A 25,956-nucleotide genomic window follows, 5' to 3' on the forward strand; every position below is an offset into this window, starting at 1 on the left:
GCCCCAGCCCCTGTCCTAGCCCTAGCCCCAGCCCCAGTCCTAGCCCCTGTCCTAGCCCCAGCCCCAGCCCCAGCCCCAGCCCCAGCCCCTGTCCTAGCCCTAGCCCCAGCCCCAGCCCCTGTCCTAGCCCCAGCCCCAGCCCCAGCCCCAGCCCCTGTCCTAGCCCTAGCCCCAGCCCCTGTCCTAGCCCTAGCCCCAGCCCCAGCCCCAGCCCCAGCCCCTGTCCTAGCCCCAGCCCCAGCCCCAGCCCCTGTCCCAGCCCCTGTCCCAGCCCCAGCCCCTGTCCTAGCCCCAGCCCCAGCCCCAGCCCCTGTCCCAGCCCCAGCCCCAGCCCCAGCCCCAGCCCTAGCCCTAGCCCTAGCCAGGCTCCACAGCCAGCCTTACCTTCTGTCTGTGTGTTGGAACCCAGCGCTGTGTCACATGGTGTGTCAGCTTCTAGAACACTGGGAGGGTTCTGAGCCACTCCCCTCAACGCTGACGGGACTGTGTCACGGGGTGCTGGCGTTGAAGATGAGATTACACACCCTACCCCAAACACACACCCTACCCCAAACACACACCGTACCCCAAACACACACCCTGAAACACACACAAACCCTACCCCAAACACTACCCCAAACACACACCCTACCCCAAACACTACCCCAAACACACACCCTACCCCAAACACTACCCCAAACACACACCCTACCCCAAACACACACCCTACCCCAAACACACACCCTACCACAAACACACACCCTACCCCAAACACTACCCCAAACACTACCCCAAACACTACCCCAAACACACACCCAGACACACAGTCACACCCCTAAGCACAGTGAAAAACACGTCCCTAAACACACACACAACAGGACAGGAACACACATCCACACCCGCTCCCACACTCAATCCCAAATTCAATTGGCAGAAGAGAAGAGGGGGAAGGAGAAGAGGGGGAGAGAGAAGAGGGGGAGAGAGAAGAGGGGAAGAGAGAAGAGGGTGAAGGAGAATGAAGAAGAGAGAGAGGAGGAGGAGAAGGAGGAGGGAGAGGAGGGAGAGGAAGAGGAGGAGGAGAACAGGTGTGTTCTGTCTGAGTTGAGCGGTCTGGCCTGGCAGGGGGTTAAAGGTCATTCATCTCTCCTGACCCTGACCCTGGAGCATACCATCTATGTCAGGCTGCGGGTGTTTGGCCTGAGGACTGGACTGGTCCATTCTCACTGGCTGAGAGGGGGGCAGGGCAGAGACTGTGACGGTGATGACATCAGTTATGACAACATCCTGTCCTGGGCCCACCCCTTCCTGCAAAGCTTCCTGGGCGGGGTCCACCTGTCTGTCTCCAGGTGTGTGTCTGACCGAGCCCTGCTGACCCAGATTCTACCACAGGTATCATTACTGTTTTACTATTCAACTCAATCCTCCTCCTCCTCCTCCTCCTCACCTGAACCAGCACCTCCTTTCTATCTCGGACTCTACTGATAGCTCCTTTATGGAGGGAAAATGTTCTTACCATGACTGTGATATGTGGTTTGTCCCACCCAGCTGTGTTCAGATGAATGCACTGACTGGAAGTCGCTCTGGATAAGAGCGTCTGCTGAATGACTAAAATGTAAATGTGCTCTGTTTTACTCTACTCTACTCTACTCTACTCTGTTCTACTCTATTCAACTGTATTCTATTCTACTCTATTCTACTCTATTCTACTCTACTCTACTCTATTCTACTCTACTCTACTCTATTCTACTCTGTTATACTCTACTCTACTCTATTCTATTCTACTCTATTCTACTCTATTCTACTCTACTCTACTCTACTCTATTCTATTCTACTCTATTCTACTATATTCTACTCTATTCTATTATACTCTACTCTACTCTACTCTACTCTATTCTATTCTACTCTACTCTATTCTATTCTACTCTACTCTACTCTATTATATTCTACTCTATTCTACTCTATTCTACTCTATTCTACTCTACTCTACTCTACTCTATTCTACTCTATTCTGTCCTATTCTATTCTATTCTACTCTACTCTACTCTATTCTCCTCTACTCTACTCTACTCTACTCTACTCTACTCTACTCTATTCTACTCTACTCTACTCTACTCTATTCTACTCTATTCTACTCTACTCTACTCTACTCTACTCTATTCTACTCTATTCTGTCCTATTCTATTCTATTCTACTCTACTCTACTCTACTCTATTCTCCTCTACTCTACTCTACTCTACTCTACTCTACTCTACACTACTCTATTCTACTCTACTCTACTCTACTCTACTCTACTCTACTCTACTCTACTCTACTCTACTCTACTCTATTCTACTCTATTCTACTCTACTCTACTCTATTCTACTCTATTCTGTCCTATTCTATTCTATTCTACTCTACTCTACTCTACTCTATTCTCCTCTACTCTACTCTACTCTACTCTACTCTACTCTACTCTACTCTACTCTATTATATTCTACTCTATTCTCCTCTACTCTACTCTACTCTACTCTACTCTACTCTACTCTACTCTACTCTATTATATTCTACTCTATTCTCCTCTACTCTACTCTATTCTACTCTACTCTGTCCTATTCTATTCTACTCTGCAGCCCAGGGGGAGGCGACGGCCTCAGGGAGAGTGCCTGGACCTTGCTCAGCGATTCACTGTCGGCCTGCTGTTCCGGAACAAGGCGGAACTCCGGGATCTGGCCACCCTAGATACCGGCGCCATGAGTGCGGTGGTGGCCAAGCGAGCCGCTGTGACGTCACACCTGGAGAACCTTCACCCTGCGGAGCTAAACCCTGCCAGGCTCCTGGAGGCGTGTCACTGTGTTTACGAGACAGGCGACGCCCACTTGGTCAGACAGCTGGTGCGGAACCTTCCCGAGGTTCTGTCCTTCCAAGGGGTTCCGCTGTGCCCCGCCGACGCCTATGTGGTGTGGAACCTTCTGGACCAGTGTAGAACGCCGAGGAGGAGGTTCTGTCTGGGGCTGGAGGACACAGGACTGAGAATCACAGGGCTAAAACTACTAACAGGTCTCCACAACATAAACTCCTACAGGTACTGACACTGGTACATTATAGATCTACAACAGTATAGATGTTACAGTATATATCTACAACAGTATAGATCTGGTACAGTATAGATCTGTTACATTATAGATCTGTTACAGTATAGATCTGTTACATTATAGATCTGTTACAGTATAGATCTGTTACATTTTAGATCTGTTACAGTATATATCTACAACAGTATAGATATGTTACAGTATATATCTAGAACAGTGTAGATCTGTTACATTATATATCTACAACAGTATATATCTGTTACATTATATATCTATAACAGTATAGATATTTTACATTATATATCTATAACAGTATAGATATTTTACATTATATCTAGAACAGTATAGATATGTTACAGTATATATCTAGAACAGTATAGATCTGTTACAGTATATATCTAGAACAGTATAGATCTGTTACATTATATCTAGAACAGTAGATCTGTTATATTATATATCTATAACAGTATAGATCTGTTAAATTATATCTACAACAGTATATACATTTTACATTATATCTAGAACAGTATATATCTGTTACAGTATATATCTAGAACAGTATATATATGTTACAGTATATCTAGAACAGTATAGATATGTTACAGTATATATATAGAACAGTATAGATGTTACAGTATATATCTAGAACAGTATAGATATTTTACATTATATCTAGAACAGTATAGATCTGTTACAGTATATTTCTATAACAGTATATATATTTTACATTATATCTAGAACAGTATAGATATGTTACAGTATATATCTAGAACAGTATAGATCTGTTACATTATATATCTACAACAGTAATAATCTGTTACATTATATATCTATAACAGTATAGATATTTTACATTATATATCTATAACAGTATAGATATTTTACATTATATATCTATAACTTTATAGATATTTTACATTATATCTAGAACAGTATAGATATGTTACAGTATATATATAGAACAGTATAGATCTGTTACAGTATATATCTAGAACAGTATAGATCTGTTACATTATATCTAGAACAGTATATCTGTTACATTATATATCTATAACAGTATAGATCTGTTAAATTATATCTACAACAGTATAGACATTTTACATTATATCTACAACAGTATAGATCTGTTACAGTATATATATAGAACAGTATATATAGGTTACAGTATAGATCTGTTACAGTATATATCTAGAACAGTATATATATTTTACATTATATCTACATTATAGAACAGTATAGATATGTTACAGTATATATCTAGAACAGTATAGATGTTACAGTATATATCTAGAACAGTATAGATATTTTACATTATATCTAGAACAGTATAGATCTGTTACAGTATATATCTAGAACAGTATAGATATGTTACAGTATAGATCTAAAACAGTATAGATATTTTACATTATATCTAGAACAGTATAGATCTGTTACAGTATATATCTAGAACAGTATAGATATGGTACAGTATAGATCTAGAACAGTATAGATCTGTTACAGTGTAGATCTAGAACAGTATAGATCTGTTACAGTATATATCTAGAACAGTATAGATATGGTAGAGTATAGATCTAGAACAGTATAGATATGGTACAGTATAGATCTAGAACAGTATAGATATGGTACAGTATAGATCTAGAACAGTATAGATATGTTACAGTGTAGATCTAGAACAGTATAGATCTGTTACAGTATAGATCTAGAACAGTATAGATATGTTACAGTATATATCTATAACAGTATAGATATGGTACAGTATAGATCTAGAACAGTATAGATATGGTACAGTATAGATCTAGAACAGTATAGATATGGTCCAGTATATTTCTAGAACAGTATAGATATGGTACAGTATAGATCTAGAACAGTATAGATCTGTTACAGTATAGATCTAGAACAGTATAGATCTGTTACAGTATAGATCTAGAACAGTATAGATCTGTTACAGTATTTATCTATAACAGTATAGATATGGTACAGTATATATCTAGAACAGTATAGATATGTTACAGTATATATCTATAACAGTATAGATATGGTACAGTATATATCTAGAACAGTATAGATATGTTACAGTATATATCTATAACAGTATAGATATAGTACAGTATAGATCTAGAACAGTATAGATATGTTACAGTATATATCTATAACAGTATAGATATGGTACAGTATATATCTAGAACAGCATAGATATGTTACAGTATATATCTATAACAGTATAGATATGGTACAGTATAGATCTAGAACAGTATAGATATGGTACAGTATAGATCTAGAACAGTATAGATCTGTTACAGTGTAGATCTCATGTTGTCCCTCTACTGTATGTAGAACTTGTAATGCACATTTAGTTTTCTGTGTGTTTTGAACATGACTCTAGTGTGTGTGTGTGTGTGTGTGTGTGTGTGTCCCAGGGCGTGTATCGCTGACACCATCACCCTGTGGGAGGAGCTAGAGCAGAGTGGCGAGGAGGAGCTTCTGAAAGCGGCTGTGTCTAAGTTGACCCTTAACCCTTTCAGAGTCACACAGGTGTCCCATGTACAACACCTGTCTACACTGGTCAAGATACACACAAACAGGAGACTGTCTGACAAGTAGGCCAATACAGCACACACACACACACACAACCTACAATACATGCCATACAGTATATATCAACCAGCTCTAGTTACAGCCATCTACAATACATCCCCTACAGTATATATCAACCCTGCTCTAGTTACAGCCATCTACAATACATCCCCTACAGTATATATCAACCCTGCTCTAGTTACAGCCATCTACAATACATCCCATACAGTATATATCAACCCTGCTCTAGTTACAGCCATCTACAATACATCCCCTACAGTATATATCAACCAGCTCTAGTTACAGCCATCTACAATACATCCCCTAAAGTATATATCAACCAGCTCTAGTTACAGCCATCTACAATACATCCCCTAAAGTATATATCAACCAGCTCTAGTTACAGCCATCTACAATACATCCCCTACAGTATATATCAACCCTGCTCTAGTTACAGCCATCTACAATACATCCCCTACAGTATATATCAACCAGCTCTAGTTACAGCCATCTACAATACATCCCCTACAGTATATATCAACCCAGCTCTAGTTACAGCCATCTACAATACATCCCCTACAGTATATATCAACCCTGCTCTAGTTACAGCCATCTACAATACATCCCCTACAGTATATATCAACCAGCTCTAGTTACAGCCATCTACAATACATCCCCTACAGTATATATCAACCCAGCTCTAGTTACAGCCATCTACAATACATCCCCTACAGTATATATCAACCCTGCTCTAGTTACAGCCATCTACAATACATCCCCTACAGTATATATCAACCAGCTCTAGTTACAGCCATCTACAATACATCCTCATACAGTATATATCAACCCTGCTCTAGTTACAGCCATCTACAATACATCCCCTACAGTATATATCAACCAGCTCTAGTTACAGCCATCTACAATACATCCCCTACAGTATATATCAACCAGCTCTAGTTACAGCCATCTACAATACATCCTCATACAGTATATATCAACCCTGCTGTAGTTACAGCCATCTACAATACATCCCCTACAGTATATATCAACCCTGCTCTAGTTACAGCCATCTACAATACATCCCCTACAGTATATATCAACCAGCTCTAGTTACAGCCATCTACAATACATCCCCTACAGTATATATCAACCAGCTCTAGTTACAGCCATCTACAATACATCCCCATACAGTATATATCAACCAGCTCTAGTTACAGCCATCTACAATACATCCCCTACAGTATATATCAACCAACTCTAGTTACAGCCATCTACAATACATCCCCTACAGTATATATCAACCAGCTCTAGTTACAGCCATCTACAATACATCCCCTACAGTATATATCAACCAGCTCTAGTTACAGCCATCTACAATACATCCCCTACAGTATATATCAACCCTGCTCTAGTTACAGCCATCTACAATACATCCCCTACAGTATATATCAACCCAGCTCTAGTTACAGCCATCTACAATACATCCCCTACAGTATATATCAACCAGCTCTAGTTACAGCCATCTACAATACATCCCCTACAGTATATATCAACCCAGCTCTAGTTACAGCCATCTACAATACATCCCCTACAGTATATATCAACCAGCTCTAATTACAGCCATCTACAATACATCCCCTACAGTATATATCAACCCTGCTCTAGTTACAGCCATCTACAATACATCCCCTACAGTATATATCAACCAGCTCTAGTTACAGCCATCTACAATACATCCCCTACAGTATATATCAACCAGCTCTAGTTACAGCCATCTACAATACATCCCCTACAGTATATATCAACCAGCTCTAGTTACAGCCATCTACAATACATCCCCTACAGTATATATCAACCAGCTCTAGTTACAGCCATCTACAATACATCCTCATACAGTATATATCAACCCTGCTCTAGTTACAGCCATCTACAATACATCCCCTACAGTATATATCAACCCTGCTCTAGTTACAGCCATCTACAATACATCCCCTTACAGTATATATCAACCCTGCTCTAGTTACAGCCATCTACAATACATCCTCATACAGTATATATCAACCAGCTCTAGTTACAGCCATCTACAATACATCCCCTACAGTATATATCAACCCAGCTCTAGTTACAGCCATCTACAATACATCCTCATACAGTATATATCAACCCTGCTCTAGTTACAGCCATCTACAATACATCCTCATACAGTATATATCAACCCAGCTCTAGTTACAGCCATCTACAATACATCCCCTACAGTATATATTAACCCTGCTCTAGTTACAGCCATCTACAATACATCCCCATACAGTATATATCAACCCTGCTCTAGTTACAGCCATCTACAATACATCCCCTACAGTATATATCAACCCAGCTCTAGTTACAGCCATCTACAATACATCCTCATACAGTATATATCAACCAGCTCTAGTTACAGCCATCTACAATACATCCCCTAAAGTATATATCAACCAGCTCTAGTTACAGCCATCTACAATACATCCCCTACAGTATATATCAACCCTGCTCTAGTTACAGCCATCTACAATACATCCCCTACAGTATATATCAACCAGCTCTAGTTACAGCCATCTACAATACATCCCCTACAGTATATATCAACCCAGCTCTAGTTACAGCCATCTACAATACATCCCCTACAGTATATATCAACCCTGCTCTAGTTACAGCCATCTACAATACATCCCCTACAGTATATATCAACCAGCTCTAGTTACAGCCATCTACAATACATCCCCTACAGTATATATCAACCCAGCTCTAGTTACAGCCATCTACAATACATCCCCTACAGTATATATCAACCCTGCTCTAGTTACAGCCATCTACAATACATCCCCTACAGTATATATCAACCAGCTCTAGTTACAGCCATCTACAATACATCCTCATACAGTATATATCAACCCTGCTCTAGTTACAGCCATCTACAATACATCCCCTACAGTATATATCAACCAGCTCTAGTTACAGCCATCTACAATACATCCCCTACAGTATATATCAACCAGCTCTAGTTACAGCCATCTACAATACATCCTCATACAGTATATATCAATCCTGCTGTAGTTACAGCCATCTACAATACATCCCCTACAGTATATATCAACCCTGCTCTAGTTACAGCCATCTACAATACATCCCCTACAGTATATATCAACCAGCTCTAGTTACAGCCATCTACAATACATCCCCTACAGTATATATCAACCAGCTCTAGTTACAGCCATCTACAATACATCCCCATACAGTATATATCAACCAGCTCTAGTTACAGCCATCTACAATACATCCCCTACAGTATATATCAACCAACTCTAGTTACAGCCATCTACAATACATCCCCTACAGTATATATCAACCAGCTCTAGTTACAGCCATCTACAATACATCCCCTACAGTATATATCAACCAGCTCTAGTTACAGCCATCTACAATACATCCCCTACAGTATATATCAACCCTGCTCTAGTTACAGCCATCTACAATACATCCCCTACAGTATATATCAACCCAGCTCTAGTTACAGCCATCTACAATACATCCCCTACAGTATATATCAACCAGCTCTAGATACAGCCATCTACAATACATCCCCATGCAGTATATATCAACCAGCTCTAGTTACAGCCATCTACAATACATCCCCTACAGTATATATCAACCCTGCTCTAGTTACAGCCATCTACAATACATCCTCATACAGTATAAATACATACCGGTATGTTCAAAAAAACGTGATGATTTGTCCATCATCATTTCAGCCTGTCACATGGTGTCCTTGGGGAGGGTATACCTGCAGTCAGAGATCTCCACAAGCTGGAGTTTGAGTGAGTATCGTTATTAAACCCAATCCCCAATCACTAGGTAATAAAACTCAATAAACTTTTCACTTGATTTAACACTAGCTAATAAGTCAATAAACGTTGATTTGACTAGGTAATAAGTCAAACTTTGATTTGATTTTATAGTCCCCCCTGTAGCTCAGTTGGTAGAGCATGACACTAGCTAATAAGTCAATAAACGTTGATTTGACTAGGTAATAAGTCAAACTTTGATTTGATTTTATAGTCCCCCCGTAGCTCAGTTGGTAGAGCATGGCGCTTGCAACGCCAGGGTTGTGGGTTCGTTTCCCGCGGGGGGGCAGTATGAAAAATGTATGCACTCACTTAACTGTAAGTCGCTCTGGATAAGAGCGTCTGCTAAACGACTAAAAAGTAAAAATGTAATTTGACTAGGTAATAACTCAAGAGTTACCCAGTGGTTTGTGTGTTTTCTGTGTGTAGGTTGGGTCCAGTGAATGGGCCCCTGGCTCTCCCTAAACTCCTGGAGCTGCTGCCGGCACTGCACAGTCTACAACATCTGGAGTAAGTACTGCACCCACTAATGGACGACGTGACAGCAGGACAACGGTGCGCCGTTTTGTTGTCTAGTTGATTATGGCGTTTGTCTAATCTCTCTGTCTCCCTCTCCTAGTCTGGAGAACAGTAAACTGGGGGACAGCGGAGCGGAGGGGCTGGCTGAAGCAGTGTCGTCTCTCTCCTCTCTGCAGATTATCAAGTAAGAACCTCACACGGAGCTCTCTACTTCCTAGATCAGGGGTCTCCCAACCTGTCGATCACAGAGCTCTCTACTTCCTAGATCAGGGGTCTCCCAACCTGTCGATCACAGAGCTCTCTACTCCCTAGATCAGTGGTCTCCCAACCTGTCGATCACAGAGCTCTCTACTCCCTAGATCAGTGGTTACCAACCTGTCGATCACAGAGCTCTCTACTTCCTAGATCAGTGGTCTCCCAGCCTGTCGATCACAGAGCTCTCTACTCTTCCTAGATCAGCGGTCTCCCAACCTGTCGATCACAGAGCTCTCTACTTCCTAGATCAGAGGTCTCCCAACCTGTCGATCACAGAGCTCTCTACTCCCTAGATCAGTGGTCACCAACCTGTCGATCACAGAGCTCTCTACTCCCTAGATCAGTGGTTACCCAACCTGTCGATCACAGAGCTCTCTACTCCCTAGATCAGTGGTTACCCAACCTGTCGATCACAGAGCTCTCTACTCCCTAGATCAGTGGTTACCAACCTGTCGATCACAGAGCTCTCTACTTCCTAGATCAGCGGTCTCCCAACCTGTCGATCACAGAGCTCTCTACTCCCTAGATCAGCGGTCTCCCAACCTGTCGATCACAGAGCTCTCTACTCCCTAGATCAGTGGTCTCCCAACCTGTCGATCACAGAGCTCTCTACTCCCTAGATCAGCGGTCTCCCAACCTGTCGATCACAGAGCTCTCTACTCCCTAGATCAGGGGTCACCCAACCTGTCGATCACAGAGCTCTCTACTCCCTAGATCAGTGGTTACCAACCTGTCGATCACAGAGCTCTCTACTTCCTAGATCAGCGGTCTCCCAACCTGTCGATCACAGAGCTCTCTACTCCCTAGATCAGTGGTCTCCCAACCTGTCGATCACAGAGCTCTCTACTTCCTAGATCAGCGGTCACCCAACCTGTCGATCACAGAGCTCTCTACTCCCTAGGTCAGTGGTCTCCCAACCTGTCGATCACAGAGCTCTCTACTCCCTAGATCAGTGGTTACCAACCTGTCGATCACAGAGCTCTCTACTCCCTAGATCAGTGGTCACCAACCTGTCGATCACAGAGCTCTCTACTTCCTAGATCAGCGGTCTCCCAACCGGTCAGATGACAGAGCTCTCTACTCCCTAGATCAGCGGTCACCAACCGGTCAGATCACCGTGTCTGCAGTTTCCTTGAGTCATAGACTGTAAAAAAAAGAAGCCTCGAACGCACAGCAGAGTTGATAGTGTGACATTTTAAAACTTTTAAAACCACGACTAGAGCGAGACTCAACGAATACAGCACTGTGTCAACACTTTGTTCAACACCTTTATAAGACAAAAAAAAATACACTTTCTCCCTACTTCCACTCACGCTACAACCAGCACTGCAGCCGTAATGAATGAGTACAGCAACGTGTTCCGATAAGCTTGCGTTGTTATTATTAGTGGCTTGGGTCTTTTAATATCGAGGAATATTTCACTTTCTCTGGTCATAAGGAGTAACAGCATGAATTGATGCATGAGGCAGAAATGAATGCAGTGTGACTTGAGTTTCGCCATCAGCTGGAAGACTGTGTCCCCTTTTCTCAGCGGAGGGAGGGAGAGAGGAGGGACGGTGAATCATGTGAGAGTCAGCCTCACCGCTGCTCCCTCCCCTCAGACTGACCATCAGATACAGGTCATCAGTCAGCCTCACCACTGCTCCCTCCCTCCCTCCCCTCAGACTGACCATCAGATGCAGGTCATCAGTCAGCCTCACCGCTGCTCCCTCCCTCCCCTCAGACTGACCATCAGATGCAGGCCATCAGTCAGCCTCACCACTGCTCCCTCCCTCCCCTCAGACTGACCATCAGATGCAGGCCATCAGTCAGCCTCACCACTGCTCTCTCCCTCCCCTCAGACTGACCATCAGATGCAGGCCATCAGTCAGCCTCACCACTGCTCTCTCCCTCCCCTCAGACTGACCATTAGATGCAGGTCATCAGTCAGCCTCACCGCTGCTCCCTCCCTCCCTCCCTCCCTCCCTCCCCTCAGACTGACCATCAGATACAGGCCATCAGTCAGCCTCACCGCTGCTCCCTCCCTCCCCTCAGACTGACCATCAGATGCAGGCCATCAGTCAGCCTCACCGCTGCTCCCTCCCTCCCCTCAGACTGACCATCAGATGCAGGCCATCAGTCAGCCTCACCGCTGCTCCCTCCCTCCCCTCAGACTGACCATCAGATGCAGGTCATCAGTCAGCCTCACCACTGCTCCCTCCCTCCCTCCCCTCAGACTGACCATCAGATGCAGGCCATCAGTCAGCCTCACCGCTGCTCCCTCTCTCCCCTCAGACTGACCATCAGGCCATCAGTCAGCCTCACCGCTGCTCTCTCCCCTCAGACTGACCATCAGGCCATCAGTCAGCCTCACCGCTGCTCCCTCCCTCCCCTCAGACTGACCATCAGATGCAGGCCATCAGTCAGCCTCACCGCTGCTCCCTCCCTCCCCTCAGACTGACCATCAGGTCATCAGTCAGCCTCACCGCTGCTCCCTCTCTCCCCTCAGACTGACCATCAGGCCATCAGTCAGCCTCACCGCTGCTCTCTCCCCTCAGACTGACCATCAGACCATCAGTCAGCCTCACCACTGCTCCCTCCCTCCCCTCAGACTGACCATCAGGCCATCAGTCAGCCTAACCGCTGCTCCCTCCCTCCCCTCAGACTGACCATCAGACCATCAGTCAGCCTCACCACTGCTCTCTCCCCTCAGACTGACCATCAGGCCATCAGTCAGCCTCACCACTGCTCTCTCCCTCCCCTCAGACTGACCATCAGATGCAGGCCATCAGTCAGCCTCACCACTGCTCCCTCCCTCCCCTCAGACTGACCATCAGTCCAGTAAAAAGAAACAGCAAATGATTCTGCTAACTCAGCTGTGCCTCCCTCACAAGTAATACAACAAATGATCTATTACCAGTGTCATCATATACCACATTTTGTTCTATACATTTCAAAATAGTCTGAGAAGATCAACATTGGCAAGGCAGTTCAATCGTAGCCGATATGCAGTGATAATGTTTTGGCCCTATAGCCTACTGCACTAACCTCATTGCTACAGAACGGTATTTAATTGGTTAATGTTGCATAGTCTTATGTTTTGTAATTCATTTTTATATTTTTTATATGAGCTGTAGATCTCTGCTTGCATTTTGACTCAGAAAAGGTTGGCGACCACTGCCCTAGATAATATCTATCAGCAAAAACATTCAGTCAGTTACTGTGCTTTTGAGAACAGTGTTTATGATCCCTCTCCTCCTCCCCTCCTCTCTCTTCTCCTCTCCTTCTCCTCCTCCCTCTCCTCCTCCCCTCCTCTCTCTTCTCCTCTCCTTCCCCTCCTCTCTCTTCTCCTCCCCTCCTCCCCTCCTCTCTCTCCTCCCCTCCTCTCTTCTCCTCTCCTTCTCCTCCTCTCTCTTCTCCTCCCCTCCTCTCTCTTCTCCTCCCCTCCTCTCTCTCCTCCTCCCCTCCTCCTCCTCTCTCTTCTCCTCTCCTCCCCTCCTCTCTCTTCTCCTCCCCTCCTCTCTCTTCTCCTCTCCTTCCTCCTCTCTCTTATCATCTCCTCCTCCTCCTCTCTCTTCTCCTCCTCCTCTCTCTCCTCCCCTCCTCTCTCTTCTCATCTCCTCCTCCTCCTCTCTCTTCTCCTCCTCCTCTCTCTCCTCCTCCTCCTCTCTTCTCCTCCTCCTCTCTCTCCTCCCCTCCTCTCTCTTCTCCTCTCCCCTCCTCTCTCTTCTCCTCCCCTCCTCCTCCCCTCTTCTCCTCCCCTCTCCTCGCTCAGTCTGTCTCAGAACTGTATAGGAGACCATGGACTAGAGAGACTGGCTCCTGCCCTGTCTACCCTCCCCTCACTGCACTGTCTCAGGTATACACACACACACACACACACACACACACACACACACACACACACACACACACACCCCCTGTCTGTTGTCCAGTCTGTAATCTGATGGTCTAATCCTGTCTATTGTCCAGTCTGTAATCTGATGGTCTAATCCTGTCTATTGTCCAGTCTGTAATCTGACGGTCTAATCCTGTCTGTTGTCCAGTCTGTAATCTGATGGTCTAATCCTGTCTATTGTCCAGTCTGTAATCTGATGGTCTAATCCTGTCCAGTCTGTAATCTGATGGTCTAATCCTGTCTATTGTCCAGTCTGTAATCTGATGGTCTAATCCTGTCTATTGTCCAGTCTGTAATCTGATGGTCTAATCCTGTCTATTGTCCAGTCTGTAATCTGATGGTCTAATCCTGTCTATTGTCCAGTCTGTAATCTGATGGTCTAATCCTGTCTATTGTCCAGTCTGTAATCTGATGGTCTAATCCTGTCTATTGTCCAGTCTGTAATCTGATGGTCTAATCCTGTCTATTGTCCAGTCTGTAATCTGATGGTCTAATCCTGTCTATTGTCCAGTCTGTAATCTGATGGTCTAATCCTGTCTATTGTCCAGTCTGTAATCTGATGGTCTAATCCTGTCTGTTGTCCAGTCTGTAATCTGATGGTCTAATCCTGTCCAGTCTGTAATCTGATGGTCTAATCCTGTCTGTTGTCCAGTCTGTAATCTGATGGTCTAATCCTGTCTATTGTCCAGTCTGTAATCTGATGGTCTAATCCTGTCTATTGTCCAGTCTGTAATCTGATGGTCTAATCCTGTCTATTGTCCAGTCTGTAATCTGATGGTCTAATCCTGTCCAGTCTGTAATCTGATGGTCTAATCCTGTCTGTTGTCCAGTCTGTAATCTGATGGTCTAATCCTGTCTATTGTCCAGTCTGTAATCTGATGGTCTAATCCTGTCTATTGTCCAGTCTGTAATCTGATGGTCTAATCCTGTCTATTGTCCAGTCTGTAATCTGATGGTCTAATCCTGTCTATTGTCCAGTCTGTAATCTGATGGTCTAATCCTGTCCAGTCTGTAATCTGATGGTCTAATCCTGTCTATTGTCCAGTCTGTAATCTGATGGTCTAATCCTGTCCAGTCTGTAATCTGATGGTCTAATCCTGTCTATTGTCCAGTCTGTAATCTGATGGTCTAATCCTGTCCAGTCTGTAATCTGATGGTCTAATCCTGTCTATTGTCCAGTCTGTAATCTGATGGTCTAATCCTGTCTATTGTCCAGTCTGTAATCTGATGGTCTAATCCTGTCTGTTGTCCAGTCTGTAATCTGATGGTCTAATCCTGTCTGTTGTCCAGTCTGTAATCTGATGGTCTAATCCTGTCTGTTGTCCAGTCTGTAATCTGATGGTCTAATCCTGTCTATTGTCCAGTCTGTAATCTGATGGTCTAATCCTGTCTATTGTCCAGTCTGTAATCTGATGGTCTAATCCTGTCTATTCTCCAGTCTGTAATCTGATGGTCTAATCCTGTCTATTGTCCAGTCTGTAATCTGATGGTCTAATCCTGTCTGTTGTCCAGTCTGTAATCTGATGGTCTAATCCTGTCTGTTGTCCAGTCTGTAATCTGATGGTCTAATCCTGTCTATTGTCCAGTCTGTAATCTGATGGTCTAATCCTGTCCAGTCTGTAATCTGATGGTCTAATCCTGTCTATTGTCCAGTCTGTAATCTGATGGTCTAATCCTGTCCAGTCTGTAATCTGATGGTCTAATCCTGTCTGTTGTCCAGTCTGTAATCTGATGGTCTAATCCTGTCTGTTGTCCAGTCTGTAATCTGATGGTCTAATCCTGTCCAGTCTGTAATCTGATGGTCTAATCCTGTCTCTTGTCCAGTCTGTAATCTGATGGTCTAATCCTGTCTGTTGTCCAGTCTGTAATCTGATGGTCTAATCCTGTCCAGTCTGTAATCTGATGGTCTAATCCTGTCTGTTGTCCAGTCTGTAATCTGATGGTCTAATCCTGTCCAGTCTGTAATCTGATGGTCTAATCCTGTCCAGTCTGTAATCTGATGGTCTAATCCTGTCTGTTGTCCAGTCTGTAATCTGATGGTCTAATCCTGTCCAGTCTGTAATCTGATGGTCTAATCCTGTCTGTTGTCCAGTCTGTAATCTGATGGTCTAATCCTGTCCAGTCTGTAATCTGATGGTCTAATCCTGTCTGTTGTCCAGTCTGTAATCTGATGGTCTAATCCTGTCCAGTCTGTAATCTGATGGTCTAATCCTGTCTGTTGTCCAGTCTGTAATCTGATGGTCTAATCCTGTCCAGTCTGTAATCTGATGGTCTAATCCTGTCTGTTGTCCAGTCTGTAATCTGATGGTCTAATCCTGTCCAGTCTGTAATCTGATGGTCTAATCCTGTCTGTTGTCCAGTCTGTAATCTGATGGTCTAATCCTGTCTGTTGTCCAGTCTGTAATCTGATGGTCTAATCCTGTCCAGTCTGTAATCTGATGGTCTAATCCTGTCTGTTGTCCAGTCTGTAATCTGATGGTCTAATCCTGTCCAGTCTGTAATCTGATGGTCTAATCCTGTCTGTTGTCCAGTCTGTAATCTGATGGTCTAATCCTGTCCAGTCTGTAATCTGATGGTCTAATCCTGTCTGTTGTCCAGTCTGTAATCTGATGGTCTAATCCTGTCTGTTGTCCAGTCTGTAATCTGATGGTCTAATCCTGTCCAGTCTGTAATCTGATGGTCTAATCCTGTCTGTTGTCCAGTCTGTAATCTGATGGTCTAATCCTGTCTGTTGTCCAGTCTGTAATCTGATGGTCTAATCCTGTCCAGTCTGTAATCTGATGGTCTAATCCTGTCTGTTGTCCAGTCTGTACAGTAATGTGATATCAGACGGGGGTGCTGACAGTCTGGCTGCTGTTTTACCTCAGATGACATCACTCAGCGACCTGGAGTAAGTCTGAAACCATTTTAAAAAAACAAAACATGACTTCGGTAATACAGTGTGTATGATACCGTGACTATGGGATCAGTAGCTGTGGTCAATACTCCTGTTCAGAACTACTATGGTCTGACTCAGTGTCGTCCCCCCCCCACCCCATGTTGTCTGCAGTGTAAAGTACAACAGGTTCACAGCCCTGGGAGCTCAGAGTCTGGCCTCCAGTCTGAGGGATTGTCTGTGGATCAAGAGTCTGGGGTAGGACCCTCATCTAATACAATCATATCATGATAACAGATAGGAATAACTCCATGGATCAGGAGTCTAATACAATCATATCATGATAACGTATAGGAGGAACTACATGGATCAGGAGTCTAATACAATCATATCATGATAACAGATAGGAATAACTCCATGGATCAGGAGTCTAATACAATCATATCATGATAACGTATAGGAGGAACTCCATGGATCAATAGTCTAATACAATCATATCATGATAACATATACAGTGGGGAGAACAAGTATTTGGATACACTGCCGATTTTGCAGGTTTTCCTACTTACAAAGCATGTAGAGGTCTGTCATTTTTTATCATAGGTACACTTCAACTGTGAGAGACGGAATCTAAAACAAAAATCCAGAAAATCACATTGTATGATTTTTAAGTAATTAATTTGCATTTTAAAACTCCAATAACTGTAGAATAGAAGAAAACATGAAAACATAGGGCTGGTTTCACAGTAAAACAACAAATCCCGTAATTTTACACTGTGTCTCAATCCCTGTCTCTCTCTCTCTCTCTCTCTCTCTCTCTCTCCTCTCTCTCTCTCTCTCTCTCTCTCTCTCTCTCTCTCTCTCTCTCTCTCTCTCTCTCTCTCTCTCTCTCTCTCTCTCTCTCTCTCTCTCTCTCTCTCTCTCTCCTCTCTCTCTCTCTCTCTCTCTCTCTCTTCTCTGTCTCTCTCTCTCTCTCTCTCTTCTCTGTCTCTCTCTCTCTCTCTCTCTCTCTCTCTCGCTCTCTCTCTCTCCCCCCCTCTCTCTCTCTCCCCCCCTCTCTCTCTCTCTCCCCCCTCTCTCTCTCTCTCTCCCCAACCCTCCCCTCTCCCTCTCTCCAGGATGTGGAACGCGTGTATTCCCTACGGGGTGTTAGAGAGACTGCAACAACAGGACCCACGGATTCAGCTGCTCTAGAACATTGTTCAAATGTTGTTTCTAACAGAACCCCAGAGGATACAGTCACTCCGAGAACATTTTTTTCTGAATAGGATTCTGATATACAACTGTTCTAGAACTGTGTCTTACCATCAAGGATAGGGAAACAAACCCACTCTAGAACACGGTCTATGGGGTTCAGCCAACTTTCCCTTGAAGCTGTTCTCAGGGTTTGCTAATGGTTATATGCACTGTTCTGCATAGAGATCCTATTAAACGACTAGAGGGGACATTGTCATAAACCCTCAAGGTTCCAGAAATTGGGGTGAAAATGGCAGCCATCTTGGTCAGGGAGAAATCCAAACCAGTCTAATTGGTATGAATGGCAGTAGAGGCAGAATCCTGATTTTTACTATGCAGGACAATAAAAAGTTAGACGTGATGTATCAGAAATTGTGTGATAGAATTATTGTCAACCTAAAATATTGTCATATAATTATAAATACAGTTTATACGGGGTTTATACACATTTGCTGTATAAATAACCTCTAGAATATATATAAACGGACCATAAATGTCTCAATTCTCAATTTAATTTTTCTTGGAAAGCTGTGAGTGCTATTATATGATAAAATATAAGTACTTGTTGCTTTTACAACTTGTCTTAGTCCTATCATTAACTGATTTCAGACAGGGTATGGCTGTGGATTTAATGCGTTGTTTAAATGGAATGTTGGCATATTGGCAGTTAATTTGACATATTAATGGAATCATTCCTCTGAAACTAACTGGCTAGCTAGCTAACAAACTTACAGTGCAGATAAATTCTTCAAATTCATTATTTTATACAATATCTTATCACAGCACTGGCAAACCATGGTTGAACAACTCCCTGACCAAAATGGCTGACCTTTATCCAATCATAAGAAGGTTGATGACCATTCTAGAATTCTCATTCAGTGCTGTTCTGTCTGTGTTCCCTGGACACCACTGTTCTGTCTGTGTTCCCTGGACACCACTGTTCTGTCTGTGTTCCCTGGACACCACTGTTCTGTCTGTGTTCCTGGACACCACTGTTCTGTCTGTGTTCCCTGGACACCACTGTTCTGTCTGTGTTCCTGGACACCACTGTTCTGTCTGTGTTCCGGGACACCACTGTTCTGTCTGTGTCCCTGGACACCACTGTTCTGTCTGTGTTCCCTGGACACCACTGTTCTCTCTGTGTTCCTGGACACCACTGTTCTGTCTGTGTTCCTGGACACCACTGTTCTGTCTGTGTTCCTGGACACCACTGTTCTGTCTGTGTTCCTGGACACCACTGTTCTGTCTGTGTTCCGGGACACCACTGTTCTGTCTGTGTTCCGGGACACCACTGTTCTGTCTGTGTTCCCTGGACACCACTGTTCTGTCTGTGTTCCTGGACACCACTGTTCTGTCTGTGTTCCTGGACACCACTGTTCTGTCTGTGTTCCTGGACACCACTGTTCTGTCTGTGTTCCTGGACACCACTGTTCTGTCTGTGTTCCTGGACACCACTGTTCTGTCTGTGTTCCTGGACACCACTGTTCTGTCTGTGTTCCTGGACACCACTGTATGTGTGTTATGGTACCTTAATGGTCTGCAGGGTACCTTTTTATTTGCACTGACATTTGAATGTATTTCAATGTATTTTTATACTAGTCTAACTTCATTCTGTGTGTCTGTGTCTGTGGAACATTTTTTGCACTGGATCATTATATTAAGTTTGCACTGAAAAATAAAAATGTTGAGATAGACAGAGGAGTTGGTTAAAGAACTGGACCCCCCCCCCCCCCCCCCCCCCCCCCAGACTACTCTACACAGTACCAGATATAGACAGAGGAGTTGGTTAAAGAACTGGACCCCCCCCCAGACTACTCTACACAGTACCAGATATAGACAGAGGAGTTGGTTAAAGAACTGGACCCCCCCCAGACTACTCTACACAGTACCAGATATAGACAGAGGAGTTGGTTAAAGAACTGGACCCCCCCCCAGACTACTCTACACAGTACCAGATATAGACAGAGGAGTTGGTTAAAGAACTGGACCCCCCCAGACTACTCTACACAGTACCAGATATAGACAGAGGAGTTGGTTAAAGAACTGGACCCCCCCCAGACTACTCTACACAGTACCAGATATAGACAGAGGAGTTGGTTAAAGAACTGGACCCCCCCCCCCCCCCAGACTACTCTACACAGTACCAGATATAGACAGAGGAGTTGGTTAAAGAACTGGACCCCCCCCCCAGACTACTCTACACAGTACCAGATATAGACAGATGAGTTGGTTAAAGAACTGGACCCCCCCCAGACTACTCTACACAGTACCAGATATAGACAGAGGAGTTGGTTAAAGAACTGGACCCCCCCCCAGACTACTCTACACAGTACCAGATATAGACAGAGGAGTTGGTTAAAGAACTGGACCCCCCCCCCCAGACTACTCTACACAGTACCAGATATAGACAGAGGAGTTGGTTAAAGAACTGGACCCCCCCCCAGTCTACTCTACACAGTACCAGATATAGACAGAGGAGTTGGTTAAAGAACTGGACCCCCCCCAGACTACTCTACACAGTACCAGATATAGACAGAGGAGTTGATTAAAGAACTGGACCCCCCCAGACTACTCTACACAGTACCAGATATAGACAGAGGAGTTGGTTAAAGAACTGGACCCCCCCCCCCAGACTACTCTACACAGTACCAGATATAGACAGAGGAGTTGGTTAAAGAACTGGACCCCCCCCCAGACTACTCTACACAGTACCAGATATAGACAGAGGAGTTGGTTAAAGAACTGGACCCCCCCCCCCAGACTACTCTACACAGTACCAGATATAGACAGAGGAGTTGGTTAAAGAACTGGACCCCCCCCCAGACTACTCTACACAGTACCAGATATAGACAGAGGAGTTGGTTAAAGAACTGGACCCCCCCCAGTCTACTCTACACAGTACCAGATATAGACAGAGGAGTTGGTTATAGAACTGGACCCCCCCCAGACTACTCTACACAGTACCAGATATAGACAGAGGAGTTGGTTAAAGAACTGGACCCCCCCAGACTACTCTACACAGTACCAGATATAGACAGAGGAGTTGGTTAAAGAACTGGACCCCCCCCCAGACTACTCTACACAGTACCAGATATAGACAGAGGAGTTGGTTAAAGAACTGGACCCCCCCCAGACTACTCTACACAGTACCAGATATAGACAGAGGAGTTGGTTAAAGAACTGGACCCCCCCCACCCCCCAGACTACTCTACACAGTACCAGATATAGACAGAGGAGTTGGTTAAAGAACTGGACCCCCCCCCCCAGACTACTCTACACAGTACCAGATATAGACAGAGGAGTTGGTTAAAGAACTGGACCCCCCCCCCCAGACTACTCTACACAGTACCAGATATAGACAGAGGAGTTGGTTAAAGAACTGGACCCCCCCCCCCAGACTACTCTACACAGTACCAGATATAGACAGAGGAGTTGGTTAAAGAACTGGACCCCCCCCCCCAGACTACTCTACACAGTACCAACGCAATGGTGATGTTTGTCAGATACATGTTAAATCAGGGTTATATCCGTCTGTGCTGTTGAAACGTACTTCCTTTATGTCAGGTTTCTGTTCCGTGTTTCTAGCTAAAAACAGCTTCATCAGGATGTCTGCAGACGGAGATGACAGAACTTACATTCTTACATTGAGTACAGATTACATTCCTCTCTGGCCTATCAGAGATCACCCTGCCTAGACCATGTATCATAGGGGGGAGTTTGTTTTTGCGTCACTAATTTCTGATGGCCTTTTCCTTTTAGCATGTGTGAGAAATGCTGCTCCCTGGAGAAATGATCAAAGCCATTCATGATACACACGTTTCAGATACATTGGTCTCACCCACATACATCTCATATATTATCTGTGTTTAGGAAAGTGGCTATAACAGTGTATTTTCACATCATATACAGTGTAAGATTGCAAATCCTGGGAGACTACAGAGCCAAAATGAAATTTAAAACAAAAAATACGGTTCTGTAGAATATATTTTTTAGAGAACGTTTACTTGACATTTTCAACATGTATTTGGCACAGATTGTATCAGAAAGCCCTTTAGGAAAGTGTACGGAGAGCGGAGTGGGCCTTCCATGACGTCAGCACTAGAGAGGCAGTTAGATCTAAACGCAGCAACACCTGTGATAGCAAACATCTTCAGGTGGAACTCCTCTCGTGGCCATATGCTCCCCCCCCCCTCCCCCCTTACGAAACGGGTCCATCAGCTAAAAACACAGTGGGGAGCCATGTTTCATCGATTCGTCCGGAAACATCCGGACAGAGAGAACTGCAGAGTGTTTTTACTATTGACGCACACATGTGCAGTTGGTCTTTCCTCTTGGGATCATCTTCGACCCAGTCAGAAGATGTATATATAGCCTCATATAGTACTGTATATATAGCCTCATATAGTACTGTATATATAGTCTCATATAGTACTGTATATATAGCCTCATATAGTACTGTATATATAGCCTCATATAGTACTGTATATATAGCCTCATATAGTACTGTATATATAGTCTCATATAGTACTGTATATATAGCCTCATATAGTACTGTATATATAGCCTCATATAGTACTGTATATATAGCCTCATATAGTACTTTATATATAGCCTCATATAGTACTTTATATATAGCCTCATATAGTACTGTATATATAGCCTCATATAGTACTGTATATATAGCCTCATATAGTACTGTATATATAGCCTCATATAGTACTGTATATATAGCCTCATATAGTACTGTATATATAGCCTCATATTGTGTATATATAGCCTCATATAGTACTGTATATATAGCCTCATATAGTACTGTATATATAGCCTCATATAGTACTGTATATATAGCCTCATATAGTACTGTGTATATAGCCTCATATAGTACTGTATATATAGCCTCATATAGTACTGTATATATAGCCTCATATAGTACTGTATATATAGCCTCATATAGTACTGTATATATAGCCTCATATAGTACTGTATATATAGCCTCATATAGTACTGTATATATAGCCTCATATAGTACTTTATATATAGCCTCATATAGTGTATATATAGCCTCATATAGTACTGTATATATAGCCTCATATAGTACTATATATATAGCCTCATATAGTACTGTATATATAGCCTCATATAGTACTGTATATATAGCCTCATATAGTACTGTATATATAGTCTCATATATTACTGTATATATAGCCTCATATAGTACTGTATATATAGCCTCATATAGAGTATATATAGCCTCATATAGTATTGTGTATATAGCCTCATATAGTACTGTATATATAGTCTCATATATTACTGTATATATAGCCTCATATAGTACTGTATATATAGCCTCATATAGTACTGTATATATAGCCTCATATAGTACTGTATATATAGCCTCATATAGTACTGTATATATAGCCTCATATAGTACTGTATATATAGCCTCATATAGTACTGTATATATAGCCTCATATAGTACTGTATATATAGCCTCATATAGTACTGTATATATAGCCTCATATAGTACTGTATATATAGCCTCATATTGTGTATATATAGCCTCATATAGTACTGTATATATAGCCTCATATAGTACTGTATATATAGCCTCATATAGTACTGTATATATAGCCTCATATAGTACTGTGTATATAGCCTCATATAGTACTGTATATATAGCCTCATATAGTACTGTATATATAGCCTCATATAGTACTGTATATATAGCCTCATATAGTACTGTATATATAGCCTCATATAGAGTATATATAGCCTCATATAGTATTGTGTATATAGCCTCATATAGTACTGTATATATAGTCTCATATATTACTGTATATATAGTCTCATATAGTACTGTATATATAGCCTCATATAGAGTATATATAGCCTCATATAGTATTGTGTATATAGCCTCATATAGTACTGTATATATAGTCTCATATAGTGTATATATAGCCTCATATAGTACTGTATATATAGCCTCATATAGAGTATATATAGCCTCATATAGTATTGTGTATATAGCCTCATATAGTACTGTATATATAGCCTCATATAGTACTGTATATATATCCTCATATAGTACTGTATATATAGCCTCATATAGTGTATATATAGCCTCATATAGTACTGTATATATAGCCTCATATAGTACTGTATATATAGCCTCATATAGTACTGTATATATAGCCTCATATAGTGTATATATAGCCTCATATAGTACTTTATATATAGCCTCATATAGTACTTTATATATAGCCTCATATAGTGTATATATAGCCTCATATAGTACTGTATATATAGCCTCATATAGTACTGTATACATAGCCTCCTATAGTGTATATATAGCCTCATATAGTGTATATATAGCCTCATATAGTACTTTATATATAGCCTCATATAGTACTTTATATATAGCCTCATATAGTACTGTATATATAGCCTCATATAGTGTATATATAGTCTCATATAGTACTTTACATATAGCACTGTATATATAGCCTCATATAGTACTGTATATATAGCCTCATATAGTGTATATGTAGTCTCATATAGTACTGTATATATAGCCTCATATAGTGTATATATAGCCTCATATAGTGTATATATAGCCTCATATAGTACTATATATAGCCTCATATAGTACTGTATATATAGCCTCATATAGTACTGTATATATAGCCTCATATAGTACTGTATATATAGCCTCATATAGTACTGTATATATAGCCTCATATAGTACTGTATATATAGCCTCATATAGTACTTTATATATAGCCTCATATAGTGTATATATAGCCTCATATAGTGTATATATAGCCTCATATACTATATATATAGCCTCATATAGTACTGTATATATAGCCTCATTTAGTACTGTATATATAGCCTCATTTAGTACTGTATATATAGCCTCATATAGTACTGTATATATAGCCTCATAGTACTGTATACATAGCCTCATATAGTGTATATATAGCCTCATATAGTGTATATATAGCCTCATATAGTGTATATATAGTCTCATATAGTACTGTATATATAGCCTCATATAGTACTGTATATATAGTCTCATATAGTACTGTATATATAGTCTCATATAGTACTGTATATATAATCTCATATAGTACTGTATATATAGCCTCATATAGTACTGTATATATAGCCTCATATAGTGTATATATAGCCTCATATAGTACTGTATATATAGCCTCATATAGTACTGTATATATAGTATCATATAGTACTGTATATATAGCCTCATATAGTACTGTATATATAGTCTCATATAGTACTGTATATATAGTCTCATATAGTACTGTATATATAGTCTCATATAATACTGTATATATAGCCTCATATAGTACTGTATATATAGCCTCATATAGTACTGTATATATAGTCTCATATAATACTGTATATATAGCCTCATATAGTACTGTATATATAGCCTCATATAGTACTGTATATATAGCCTCATATAGTACTGTATATATAGCCTCATATAGTACTGTATATATAGCCTCATATAGTACTGTATATATAGCCTCATATAGTACTGTATATATAGCCTCATATAGTACTGTATATATAGCCTCATATAGTACTGTATATATAGTCTCATATAGTACTGTATATATAGCCTCATATAGTACTGTATATATAGCCTCATATAGTACTGTATCTGTGTAA

General features: G+C 42.1%; 1 protein-coding gene across 1 annotated transcript in view; it reads left to right on the forward strand.

Annotated features, from left to right (window-relative positions):
* Positions 1–19,955, forward strand: part of LOC311116278 (MHC class II transactivator-like) — a 22,019-nt gene extending 2,064 nt beyond the window's left edge. The window contains exons 6-15 of the mRNA XM_084191382.1: positions 681–1,368; positions 2,589–3,040; positions 5,465–5,644; positions 9,407–9,472; positions 9,929–10,009; positions 10,119–10,202; positions 14,028–14,111; positions 16,957–17,040; positions 17,200–17,283; positions 18,144–19,955. Coding sequence (XP_084047508.1) covers positions 681–1,368; positions 2,589–3,040; positions 5,465–5,644; positions 9,407–9,472; positions 9,929–10,009; positions 10,119–10,202; positions 14,028–14,111; positions 16,957–17,040; positions 17,200–17,283; positions 18,144–18,219 — 1,879 coding nt within the window. The 3' untranslated portion in view covers positions 18,220–19,955. The remainder of the gene's footprint in view (positions 1–680; positions 1,369–2,588; positions 3,041–5,464; positions 5,645–9,406; positions 9,473–9,928; positions 10,010–10,118; positions 10,203–14,027; positions 14,112–16,956; positions 17,041–17,199; positions 17,284–18,143) is intronic.
* The last annotated feature ends 6,001 nt before the right edge of the window (positions 19,956–25,956 follow it).

Source organism: Coregonus lavaretus (assembly GCF_964263955.1).
Source record: "Coregonus lavaretus genome assembly, contig: HAP1_SCAFFOLD_439, whole genome shotgun sequence".
In the NCBI taxonomy this organism is placed as follows: domain Eukaryota; kingdom Metazoa; phylum Chordata; class Actinopteri; order Salmoniformes; family Salmonidae; genus Coregonus; species Coregonus lavaretus.